General features: G+C 39.0%; 2 protein-coding genes across 7 annotated transcripts in view; both read left to right on the top strand.

Annotated features, from left to right (window-relative positions):
* PHKA1 (phosphorylase kinase regulatory subunit alpha 1) overlaps positions 1-13,321 on the top strand; it is a 178,136-nt gene that overhangs the window by 29,635 nt on the left and 135,180 nt on the right. For all 6 annotated transcript variants that reach the window (XM_045050992.1, XM_045050991.1, XM_045050990.1 and 3 more), the window contains exons 6-8: positions 7,307-7,387; positions 12,042-12,140; positions 13,151-13,297. In XM_045050992.1, coding sequence (XP_044906927.1) covers positions 7,307-7,387; positions 12,042-12,140; positions 13,151-13,297 — 327 coding nt within the window. The remainder of the gene's footprint in view (positions 1-7,306; positions 7,388-12,041; positions 12,141-13,150; positions 13,298-13,321) is intronic.
* LOC101097381 (probable ATP-dependent RNA helicase DDX46) lies at positions 2,242-7,263 on the top strand. Its single transcript, XM_011291802.4, is given in 2 exon segments — positions 2,242-3,825; positions 3,827-7,263. Coding segments are annotated over 2 exon segments (3,090 nt in total). The 5' UTR covers positions 2,242-3,421; the 3' UTR covers positions 6,513-7,263.

The following is a 13,321-nucleotide window of genomic DNA, read 5'->3' as shown; positions in this document are numbered from 1 at the left end:
GTCCATCTGATCCAGTGTATCAATCAGGGCCCTTGTTTCTTTATTGACCATGTGTCTAGATGATCTATCCATTTCTGTAAGTGGAGTGTTAAAATCCCCCGCAATTACCACATTCTTATCAATAAGGTTGCTTATGTTTATGAGTAATTGTTTTATATATTTGGGGGCTCCGGTGTTCGGCGCATAGACATTTATAATTGTTAGCTCTTCCTGATGGATAGACCTTGTAATTATTATATAATGCCCTTCTTCATCTCTTGTTACAGCCTTTAATTTAAAGTCTAGTTTGTCTGATATAAGTATGGCTACTCCAGCTCTCTTTTGGCTTCCAGTGGCATGATAAATAGTTCTCCATCCCCTCACTCTCAATCTAAAGGTGTCCTCAGGTCTAAAATGAGTCTCTTGTAGACAGCAAATAGATGGGTCTTGCTTTTTTATCCATTCTGATACCCTATGTCTTTTGGTTGGCGCATTTAATCCATTTACATTCAGTGTTATTATAGAAAGATATGGGTTTAGAGTCATTGTTATTATCTGTATGTTTTATGCTTGTAGCGATGTCTCTGGTACTTTGTCTCACAGGATCCCCCTTAGGCTGTCTTGTGGGGCTGGTTTAGTGGTGACGAATTCCTTCAGTTTTTGTTTGTTTGGGAAAACCTTTATCTCTCCTTCTATTCTAAATGACAGACTTGCTGGATAAAGAATTTTCAGCTGCATATTTTTTCTGGTCAACACATTGAAGATCTCGTGGCAATCCTTTCTGGCCTGCCAAGTTTCAAAAGAGAGATCAGTCACGAGTCTTATAGGTCTCCCTTTATATGTGAGGGCACGTTTATCCCTTGCTGCTTTCAGAATTTTCTCTTTATCCTTGTATTTTGCCAGTTTCACTATGATATGTCGTGCAGAAGATCGATTCAAGTTACGTCTGAAGGGAGTTCTCTGTGCCTCTTGGATTTCAATGCCTTTTTCCTTCCCCAGATCAGGGAAGTTCTCAGCTATTATTTCTTCAAGTACCCCTTCAGCACCTTTCCCTCTCTCTTCCTCTTCTGGGATACCAATTGTGCGTATATTATTTCTTTTTAGTGTATCACTTAGTTCTCTAATTTTCCCCTCATACTCCTGGATTTTTTTATCTCTCTTTTTCTCTGCTTCCTCTTTTTCCATAATTTCATCTTCTAGTTCACCTATTCTCTCCTCTGCCTCTTCAATCCAAGCCGTGGTCATTTCCATTTTATTTTGCATCTCGTTTAAAGCGTTTTTCAGCTCCTCCTGACTATTCCTTAGTCCCTTGATCTCTGTGGCAATATATTCTCTGCTGTCCTCTATACTGTTTTCAAGCACCGCAATTAATTTATGACTATTATTCTAAATTCACTTTCTTTTATATTGTTTAAATCCTTTTTGATCAGCTCATTAGCTGTTGTTATTTCCTGGAGATTCTTTTGAGGGGAATTCTTCCGTTTGGTCATTTTGGATAGTCCCTGGAGTGGTGCGGACCTGCAGGGCACTTCCCCTGTGCTGTGTTGTATAAATGGAGTTGGTGGGTGGGGCCGCAGTCAGACCTGATGTTTGCCCCCAGCCCACCACTGGGGCCACAGTCAGACTGGTGTGTGCCTTCTCTTCCCCTCTACTAGGGACGGGATTCACTGTGGGGTGGCGTGGCCCGTCTGGGCTACTTGCACACTGCCAGGCTTGTGATGTTGGGGATCTGGCGTATTAGCTGGGGTGGGTAGGCAAGGTGCACAGGGGCAGGAGGGGCAGGCTTAGCTCACTTCTCCTTAGGTGATCCACTTCAGGAGGGGCCCTGTGGCAGCAGGAGGGAGTCAGATCCCCTGCCGGAGGTTTGGCTCCGCAGAAGCACAGAGTTGGGTGTTTGGGCAGAGCATTCAAGTTCCCTGGCAGGAACTGGTTCCCTTTGGGATTTTGGCTGGGGGATGGGCAGGGGAGATGGCGCTGGCTAGCACCTTTGTTCCTTGCCAAACTGAGCTCTGTCATCCTGGGGCTCAGCAACTCTCCCTCCCTTTGTCCTCCAGCCTTCCCGCTTCCTGAGCAGAGCTGTTCACTTATGACCTCCCAGATGCTAAGTCGCGCTTGCTGTCGGAACACACTCCGTCTGGCCCCTCTGCTTTTGCGAGCCAGACTCAGGGGCTCTGCTTGGCCGGCGGGCCGCCCCTCCGCCCTGGCTCCCTCCCGCCAGTCCGTGGAGCGCGCACCGCCTTGCCACGCTTCCTACCCTCTTCCGTGGGCCTCTCGTCTGTGCTTGGCTCCGGAGACTTCATTCTGCTAGTCTTCTGGTGGTTTTCTGGGTTATTTAGGCAGGTGTAGTTGGAATCGAAGTGATCAGCAGGAGGCGCGGTGAGCCCAGCGTCCTCCTACGCTGCCATCTTCTGCCGGTCCCCTGCATAGTCTTAATATAATCAAGAGAAGGCATCAGATGAACCTAAATTGAGGGAAATCTATAAAAATGTCTGACCACTGGTCTTCAGAATGTGTAACGGTCATGAAAGACAAGACTTGAGAAGTCGTAACTGATGAGAAGAGACCAAGGAGGCATGACAAATGCAGCATGGTATTCTGGATTGGATCTGGGAACATAAAATTCTATTAGTGGAAAAACTGGTGAAATCCTAACAAAGTCCATAATTTGGTTACTAGAATTGTACAAATGCTTATTTTTTAGCTTTGACCATTGTATTATGGTTATGTCAGGTGTTAACATTAGGGGAAGTTGAGTGAAAGGTCTATGAAAACTCACTGTACTGTTTTTGTAACTTCTCTGTAACTCTGAAGTTTTTTCAAATAAAAAAGTTTTTAAAAAGTAATTTTACATGTTATCTTTGCATTATCAAGGGGTCATATAAAGCTATGGTTAAGAATTTACACTTTGGACTGAGAGTACTTGGACTCTAATCCTAGCTCTGTCACTGTGTGACCTTGGGTGAGTCACTTAACTTCTCTTTGCACCTCAGTTTCATCATCTATAAAATATAAAGATTGAGTAAGGTAGCAGTGTAAAGTGCATAGGTTAGTGCATGGTACATTGTCAGTGACAATAGAGAGTAAAATTAGAATAGATAATAAAGATAGAACACTGGGGTACTGTTTAAGCTCCATCTTTTAGAACCCCTGTATCTACTTTGATGAAAAGTTTTTAGAAGCACTTCTCTACATGAACTGAGTTATAGTTCTTGAGCTGATCAACTGTTGAGGAGTCTTCCAACATCTCGGAGATCCCAATAGAATTTAAAGCTACTAGGAAAGGTTTTCATTGGCTGCTCCCGGATGGCTGCCACCGCTGGAGCTGCTGCTCTCTCTTAGTGCTGCTCCTCGCTCGGCTAGCTGAGGGCGCCGCGGCCTCTTCTTTTGTCCGGTTACCCTGCGCATTGTCCTGAAGGGTGCCGCTTTTCCCGCGGCCGGCAGCATGGGCCGGGAGTCACGCCATTATCGGAAGTGGTCAGCATCAAGGGGGCGCTCTGGAAGTCGATCTATAAGTCGCTCACCTGACAAAAGAAGTAAACGTGGAGATGACAGGCGGTCCAGAAGCAGAGATAGAGATAGAAGGAGAGAGAGGTCTCGTAGCAGGGATAAAAGAAGATCTCGGTCAAGAGACTGGAAGCGCCTGAGACTTTCCAGAAGTAGAGAGAGAGATCGAAGTCGAGAGCAAAGAAGATCTCGAAGTCAAGACAGGAGATGCTCCAGGAGTAGAAGCCGAGGCCGGCGATCCAGATCCTCAAGTCCTGGCAATAAAAGCAAGAAAGCTGAGAATAGGTCTAGGTCCAAAGAGAAAACAGATAGTGGGGAAAGTTCTAAAGAGAAGAAAAAAGACAGATGACAAGGAGGATGAAAAAGAAAAAGATGCTGGTAACTTTGATCAGAATAAGCTGGAAGAAGAAATGAGGAAGCGAAAAGAATGAGTAGAAAAATGGCGAGAGGAGCAACGTAAAAAGGCCATGGAAAACATTGGGGAACTGAAAAAGGAAATAGAAGAGATGAAACAAGGGAAAAAATGGAGTTTAGAAGATGATGATGATGATGAAGATGATCCTGCAGAAGCTGAAAAGGAAGGAAATGAAATGGAGGGTGAGGAGTTAGATTCATTAGATGCTTACATGGAAGAAGTGAAAGAGGAAGTAAAAAAGTTTAATATGCGAAGTGTGAAGGGTGCTGGAGGGAATGAAAAGAAGTCTGGGCCAACAGTCACAAAAGTTGTCACTGTAGTGACAAACAAAAAAGCAGTGGTAGATTCTGATAAGAAGAAAGGTGAGCTAATGGAGAATGACCAGGATGCCATGGAGTATTCTTCAGAGGAGGAAGAAGTTGATCTTCAGACGGCCCTTACAGGCTACCAGACAAAACAGAGAAAGCTTCTAGAACCAGTGGATCATGGAAAAATTGAATATGAACCATTCAGAAAAAACTTTTATGTTGAAGTTCCAGAATTAGCAAAAATGTCTCAAGAGGAGGTAAATGTTTTTCGGTTGGAAATGGAAGGCATTACTGTCAAGGGAAAAGGTTGCCCCAAACCAATTAAATCTTGGGTCCAGTGTGGAATTTCCATGAAGATCCTAAATTCTCTCAAAAAGCATGGCTATGAAAAACCCACGCCAATCCAGTCCCAGGCGATTCCTGCTATAATGTCTAGACGAGATTTGATTGGTATTGCCAAGACAGGAAGCGGAAAGACCATTGCTTTTCTGTTGCCCATGTTTAGACACATCATGGATCAGAGGTCATTAGAAGAAGGAGAGGGGCCAATAGCTGTCATCATGACTCCAACTCGAGAACTGGCTTTACAAATTACTAAAGAACGTAAGAAGTTTTCAAAGACCCTGGGACTTAGAGTGGTCTGTGTTTATGGAGGAACAGGAATCAGTGAGCAGATTGCTGAGCTGAAAAGAGGTGCTGAAATTATTGTTTGCACACCTGGTCGAATGATTGACATGTTAGCAGCTAATAGTGGTCGGGTCACAAATCTTGGAAGAGTAACATATGTTGTTTTAGACCTAGCAGACAGAATGTTTGACATGGGTTTTGAACCACAGGTCATGCGCATTGTGGATAATGTCCATCCTGATCAACAGACAGTTATGTTTTCAGCTACTTTCCCCAGAGCTATGGAGGCTTTGGCTCACAGAATCCTCAGTAAACCCATTGAAGTGCAGGTTGGAGGCAGAAGCGTGGTTTGCTCAGATGTGGAACAACAAGTGATTGTGATTGAAGAAGAAAAGAAGTTCTTGAAGTTACTTGAGCTTCTCGGCCATTATCAAGAATTGGGATCTGTCATTATATTTGTGGATAAGCAGGAACATGCAGATGGTCTTCTGAAAGATTTAATGAGAGCATCTTATCCTTGCATGTCTCTTCATGGAGGCATTGATCAATATGACAGAGATAGCATCATAAATGACTTCAAGAATGGGACCTGCAAACTTCTCATAGCCACTTCTGTTGCTGCCCGAGGTTTAGATGTGAAACATCTGATTCTTGTAAATTACAGCTGCCCCAACCATTATGAGGATTATGTGCACAGAGCGGGACGGACTGGAAGAGCAGGCAATAAAGGTTATGCGTATACTTTTATCACAGAAGATCAAGCTCGCTATGCTGGTGACATAATTAAAGCTCTTGAATTGTCAGGAACTGCGGTGTCTTCTGATCTGGAGAAACTTTGGAGTGATTTCAAAGATCAGCAGAAATCTGAAGGGAAAATAATTAAAAAGAGTAGTGGGTTCTCTGGTAAGGGATTCAAGTTTGATGAAACAGAACAAGCTTTGGCTAATGAGAGGAAGAAATTGCAAAAAGCAGCTCTCAGTTTGCAAGATTCAGATGATGAGGATGCTGCAGTCGACATTGATGAACAAATTGAAAGTATGTTTAATTCAAAGAAGAGAGTAAAAGATATGGCTGCTCCTGGAACATCTAGTGTTCCTGCTCCAACTGTGGGAAATGCTGAGAAATTAGAAATAGCTAAGAGACTGGCTCTTAGAATCAATGCTCAGAAGAATTTGGGCATTGAGTCTTAGGTAGATGTGATGCAACAGGCCACCAATGCAATTCTCAGAGGCGGCACCATCCTGGCTCCCACTGTGTCTGCAAAAACCATTGCAGAGCAACTTGCTGAAAAGATCAATGCTAAGCTCAATTATGTGCCTTTGGAGAAACAAGAAGAGGAGAGGCAAGATGGTGGACAGAATGAATCTTTTAAAAGATATGAAGAAGAATTAGAGATCAGTGACTTCCCACAGACTGCTAGGTGGAAAGTTACCTCTAAGGAAGCTCTGCAGAGAATCAGTGAATATTCTGAAGCTGCAATTACAATCAGAGGAACATATTTCCCACCTGGCAAAGAACCTAAGGAAGGAGAGTGGAAAATTTACTTGGCAATTGAAAGTGCCAATGAACTGGCTGTGCAGAAAGCAAAGGCAGAAATCACCAGACTTATAAAAGAAGAACTGATCCAGCTGCAAAATTCATACCAACCAACAAATAAAGGAAGATACAAAGTCTTATAAAATATTTCGAAAAAACATTTTACCTCTGCTGGTCTGTGATACATGTGGCAGTTGTCTGCAGTTTACAATGTATTGTAAATTAAGATTTTTAAAATTCTGTCTTGCTGATTTTTTTAAATACATGAAACCAGTATTTGCTAAAGAAATCTTCTTTCAGTAAGTACCACCAGAATTATCAAACTGTATTTAAAGCAGGCCTGTTTTCAGAGTATGATGCCCTTTAATGTAAAGTTTAAATACCAATATTTTAAATGTCTGGATAAAATTCCAGAAGTTTAAAAAAATGGAAATATTTGGGCTTTCTATCAACGGTAATAAAGTACACAAGTCACTAGGGGCCTACTCACCATATCCTTTTGAAATGAAATTGTGATCTCCTCAGAAAAGGTAAAATTCTCTAATATTTTGTCCCCCCCACCCCCCCCTTGAGCTTAAATCTTACTTGATTCATTGGAACAGTATGAACTGGATTTAAGAATGTTATAATAGAATTTTTACAAAATGTTTCAGAGTTTTTGTTTCAGTTTTTATCATCGTAAATGGGCAATAGTTGGACTGCTTTTCAGTTTTGTAAAATTAAAGATTTGTAGTATAAAAAAATTAAAAAAAAATAAAGCTACTAGGAAAATAGCTAGGGGGCAGCCCAACTTATTGGTATCTCCTTAATAAGCATTGTGGGTACACACATGTATGGCAAATTAGCTACTATGTGTGCTTTTTATTCAAGAGTTATGTGTCTAGTAAGCATTTAGTAGTAATGACTTGCTAATGGTATGTTGATTATTTTATGCTAGGACTTCGGGATATGGGAACGTGGAGACAAGACAAACCAAGGGATCTCAGAATTGAATGCCAGTTCAGTTGGAATGGCAAAGGTAATTTTTCTTGCTTTGTTTATACCAAGTGTGGGGAAAGGACATACACCTTTGCCGTAGATGAAGGCTTAACGTGAATTTGGACCATCATCAAATTGTTCTTTTTTTTTAAGTTTATTTATTTAGTTTGAAAGAGAGAAAGAGCACGAGTGGAGGAAGGGCAGAGAGAGAGAGGGAGAGAGAGAATCCCAAACAGACTCTGCAGTGTCAGCACAGAGCCCTATGCAGGTCTTGAACTTACAAACCATGAGATCATGACCTGAGCTGAAATAAAGAGTTGGATGCTTAACGAGGCCATCTAGGTGCCTCCAAATTTTTCTTTTAAAACACAGGTAAATTCAGATTCTCCCATAGAACTATGGACATGTAGGTAAGATTTCTTTCATAATCTCCGGATTTATATATCCAACTGCTTTTGTAGCATGTCTCTAATTATATATACCACAGAGACCTCAGAGAACATATCTTAAACTAAATTCATCTTCTCTATCATTACAAAAACAAAAAGAGGACTTGCCCTTCCATACACCAGTTGACACAACTCGATATCAGGGAACCATCTGTCAATCCTGAACCCTCCTCACTCTCCTGCATCCCACATATCATCATCATCATCATCATCATCATTATCATCATCATCACTGCCTTTCCACTCGACTCCATCTTTTCCTTCCCTCTGCTCCTGCCTTAATTTCAGCTCTTATTACTGGAGACAGCAAGAAGGCATAAAATAGGATAGCAGGAATAGGATCACACATATTATAATGATAAATACACATGACCTAATTTAAGTTTCTCCTGCCAAAAGACACAGATTGACTTTTAAAAGATATATATATATATATCTTTTTTCAGTGTTATTTACAATAGCCAGGATATGGAAACAACCTAAGTGTCCGTCTATAGAGGAATGGATAAAGATGAGATACGTATACACATGCGCACATACAAAATGCAATATTACTTAGCCATAGGAAAAAGTGAAATCTTGCCATTCATGACAATATGGATGGATGTAGAGGGTATTATACTAAGTGAAATAAACCAGAGAAAGACAAATAGCATATGACTTCACTTATATGTGGAACCTAAAAAATAAAACACAATTAAAAGCACACAATAAAGTCAACCTAAATTTCCAACAGTTGTTAAATGGTTAAATAAATATGAGAGAATATTATGTTGAAATAAAGAATTTTCATAATATGAAGAAACATTTACGCTGTAGTATCCTAACCAAATTTTATATGAAACATGATCTCAACTATAGAAAGATTTGCATAGAGAAAACTAATAGGGAACATACCGAAAATATTAGCATTATTTTGGGTGACTTTTTTGCCTTCTCCATACTTTTTATGTTTTCAAAATATTCTATAACAAGTATGGTATACTTTTATAATCAAGAAAAGCAAGAAATTAATAAGTAAATTCTATTTTTTAAAAAAACATGGAAACTCATCTTTGGCCTTGGTGACTAGTAACTTTCATCTTTAAGTCAATCATAGTGTCTTTTTAGGCTATTCACTTCTCTGTGGAAACTCAGTGATGCGCCAATACCTAATGGCTATTGTATTTTAGTATCTTATATCCAGACAACTTGTGGTATTTCTTATGTACTGGTATCACATTAGTGGTTTACTACAAATACATCTGTGCCATGTTCAAATTATTTTTAAAGTGTGATGCTTGACTTGATAATCCTGTAACTTTATCTTATGTCATATCTTTTTTAAATGCATTTTTATTGAGATGTAATTGACATATAACATTGTGCAAGTTTTAAGTACACAACATATTGATTTGATATGTTTTTATTATAATATGATTACCACCAAAGAGTTAGGTAACACCTCTATCACATCATATAATTATCATTTCTTTTTTGTGGTAGGAACAATTAATATTTAATCTTAGATAATACAGTATTGTTGTCTATAATCACTATGCTGTGCATTAGATCTCCAGAACTTATTTATCTACTGGTTGCAAGTTTGTACCTTTAAACAACATCTCAATTCCTCCATCCCCCAGCCCCTGGTAACCACCATTTTACTCTGTTTTTTGGAGTTTGGCTTTTTAAGTTCCACATATAAGTGATATAATAGAGTATTTGTCTTTCTCTGTCTACCTTATATCACTTAACATAATGCCCTCAAGGTCCATCTCTATTGTCACAAAAAGGCACGATTTCCTTCATTCTCATAGCTGAATAATATTCCATTACGTACGTGTGTGTGTGTGTGTGTGTGTGTGTGTGTGTGTGTATGTGTATGTGTATCACGTCTTCTTTACCCATTCACCTGTTGGCAGACGCTTAGTGTTTCCATATATTGACTTCTGTGAATAATGTTGCAATAAACATGGGGGTACATATATCCCTTTGATATCCTCTTTTCATTTCTTTTGAATATATACCCAAGAGTGGAATTGCTGGGTTGATCATATGATAGTCCTATTTTAAGTTTTTGTGGGACCCCCATAGTGTTTTCTATAGTGACAGAACCAATTTGCATTCCATCCAACAGTGTACAAGGTTTCCCGTCTCTCCACATTCTGACGCCAAAAGTTGTTACCACTTGTCTTTTAGATAATAGCCATTCTTTTAAGTTTATTTATTTTGAGAGAGAGAGAGAGAGTGAGTGTGTGTGCCGGGGGGGGGGGGGGGGGGCAGAGAGAGAGAGAGAGAGAGAGAGAGAGGGAGGTAGAGAGAGAGAGAGAATTAATCCCAAGCAGGCTCTGCACTGTCCTCATGAGCCTGATGCAGGGCTCAAACCCACGAACCACGAGATCGTGACCAGAGCCAAAATCAAGAGTTGGTTGCTTAACCGAGTCATGCAGGTGCCCCAATAATAGCCATTCTTACAGGTGTGAAGTGATATTGTGTTGTGGTTTTGATTTGTATTTCCCTGTTAATTAATGACTTTGGACATTTTTTCTTGTATCCATTGGCCGTTCATATGTCTTCTTTGGAAAAAAAATGTATATTCAATTCCTCTGCTCATTTTTTAATTGTTTATTATTGAATTGTATGAGTTCTTTACATAGTTTGGATATTAACCTCTTATCAGATATGCAGTGTGTAAATATTTCTCCTATTCCATAGGTTGCCTGTTCATTTTTTTAATTGTATCTTTTTCTGTGCAGAAACTTTTTAGTTTGATGTAATACCACTTGTTGATCTTTGCTTTTGTTGCTTGTGCTTTTGGTGTCATATCCAAAAAAATCATTGCCAAAGACAGTGTAAAGACGTTTTTCTCCTATGTTTTCTTCTAGAATTTTTATGGTATCAGGTCTTATGTTTAGTCCATTTTAAGTTAATTATTGTGAGGGTATAAGGTAGGGATCCAATTTCATTCTTCTGCATGTAGTTATCTAGTTTTCCCAACACCATTTGTCTCTTCAAGACCATTCTTTCTGCATTGACTGTTCCTGGCTCCCTTGTCAAATATTAAGTGACTGTAAATGCAGGGTTATTTCTGGCCTTGATTCTGTTCCATTGGTCTATTTGTCTATTTTAATGCCCATACCATAACATTTTAATTATTATAGCTTTGTAGTATGGTTTGAAATCAGGATGCATGAATGCTTCCAGCTTTGTTCTTCTTTCTCATGATTGCTTTGGCTATTTGGTGTCTTGTGGTTCCATACAAATTTTAGGATTGTTTTTGTATTTCCGTGACAAATGCCATTGGAATTTTGATAGGGCTTGCATCATATCTATAGATGGCTTTTGGCAGTAAGGACAGTTTAACGATATTATTCCTTCTAATCCATTGAACATGAAATATCTTTCCATTTGTTTGTGTCTTTAATTTCTTACATCAAAGTATTGTAGTTTTCATTGTACTTGGTTAAATTTATCCTTAAGTATTTTATTGCTTTTGATGCTATTGTGAATAGGATAGTTTTCTTTATTTCTTTTTCCAGATGATTTTTTGTCATTAATGTACAGACAATTAATGTATGTTAATTTTATATCATGTAATTTTACTGAATTCACTGATTGGTTCCAACAGTTTGGGGTTAGGTTTACAATTTTCTATATACAAGATTATATCATCTTCATATAATGACAGTTTTGCCACTTCTTTCCAATTTGGATGCATTTTCTTTGTCTTGCCTAATTGCTCTAGCTAGGATTTTCCAATATTATGTTGAATAAGAGTGGTGAGAGTGGGCATCCTTGTCTTTCTCCTGATCTTAGAGGAAAAGCTTTCAATTTTTCAATGTTTTTTTTTTTGTTTTTATTTGAATTCCAGTTAGTTAACATACAGTGTAATATTAGTTTCTGGTGTACAAAATAGTGATTCAACACTTCCATACATTACCCAGTGCTCATCACAGCAAGTGTTAGCTGTGGGGTTTGTTGTTTATGGCCTTTATTATGTTCAGGTATGTTTCTTCCATATTGAATTTGTTGAGGGTTTTTATCATGAAAAGAAGTTTACAACCTCCATCTTAACTGTCTCTGGAACAATATGGGAGGTAAAGAAAAACTCAGAGGCCCCTGGGAATAAAAAATGCTACATTGTTTTTTCTGTTCTGCTGAGCATATTCAAAATGACTTCATATGCACTGATATGATACTGGGGTACAGGGAGAAGAATATATCTCTTGCTAAAAATGGTCTTTCTTTCTTTGTCCTTCACAGGCAGCCCTGGAAGCATTAGATGAACTGGACCTATTTGGTGTGAAAGGTGGGCCCCAATCAGTTATCCATGTCCTGGCTGATGAAGTACAACACTGCCAGGTAAGAGAATAATGGACCACATTATAGAAAATTTTATTCTTACCCAGTCAGAATTAGCATGGCTTTTAGAATAAAAAGACCTGAGAGTACATAATCTGATTTATTATCATGGGCCAAAAATGTCTTATCCAAACTTCCTATACTGAGATAAGCCTGATATAGCATGAACTATAACATAGATCACAGTCCTGTTCTCTCATCCATGGTTATAAAGGGATCCCACCATACTGTGCAGAATTCTCCACTGTTGTCATATCAAGGGTCTATGGACTCTACTCGTGAATATCTCCTTTTCTAAATATGCCAAGAGAACAAGAGGTGAGTGATTTTGAGTGTTCTTCTTGATAGTGGCTTTGAAATATTCGTTTGTCCCCAGTTGGCTCTGGGCTGAGATGTTTGGAGATTAGACTGTTTAAGTGGCAAAAATACGTATCTTCAGTTTTGTTTAGGGTTACTCTCTGTATTGAAAGATTAACGTTCTTCTCATTGGCAAGATGACCTTCTCCTTGCCTTCAAACTCTGATTAGATACCCATAATGAATATAAACTCATCTTCTAATTTTAAAATGTGAAATTTTCCTTGGAAAAGATAAATGTCAGCAGTTGAGGAGCTGAGCCTTCCACATCTTGCTTCTCAGCAGCTACATTTTCTCTTATCTTTACCCTTAAATGGCCAATGGAGCAAGGGGACTATGGGCAAGATGATGTTAGTGTATTCTTCATCCATTAATAGCTGCTTAAGATCCAGGATTGGGAAGCATTGAGAACAGTGTTAAGACAATGGATAATTTATACAAATAACTAGTTTTCTAAGCTCTCACTTAGAAATTATTATTGAATTATCATTGAATTCAATATTGAATATAATTGAATCATTATTATTGAATAATCTTTGGGTTTTCTCCTGAATGATCCTTTTCCACATAAATCTTTTGAAATTAAAGCTGTTAGTTTTATAATCCCAACTTAACTACTAATGTGCCACATTTTACTTCTTTCTTTCTTTTTAGTCTATCCTTAATTCACTACTCCCCCGGGCTTCAACATCCAAAGAGGTAGATGCTAGTCTACTTTCAGTTATATCATTCCCAGCCTTTGCAGTAGAAGATAGCCAGTTGGTGGAGCTTACAAAGCAAGAAATCATCACCAAGCTTCAGGTATGTCCATATGTGCTCTTCTTT

The sequence above is a fragment of the Felis catus genome, chromosome X (assembly GCF_018350175.1).
Source record: "Felis catus isolate Fca126 chromosome X, F.catus_Fca126_mat1.0, whole genome shotgun sequence".
Lineage (NCBI taxonomy): Eukaryota > Metazoa > Chordata > Mammalia > Carnivora > Felidae > Felis > Felis catus.
The sequence above is the reverse complement of the archived record's forward strand: the minus strand, read 5'-3'. Positions and strand labels throughout refer to the sequence as shown.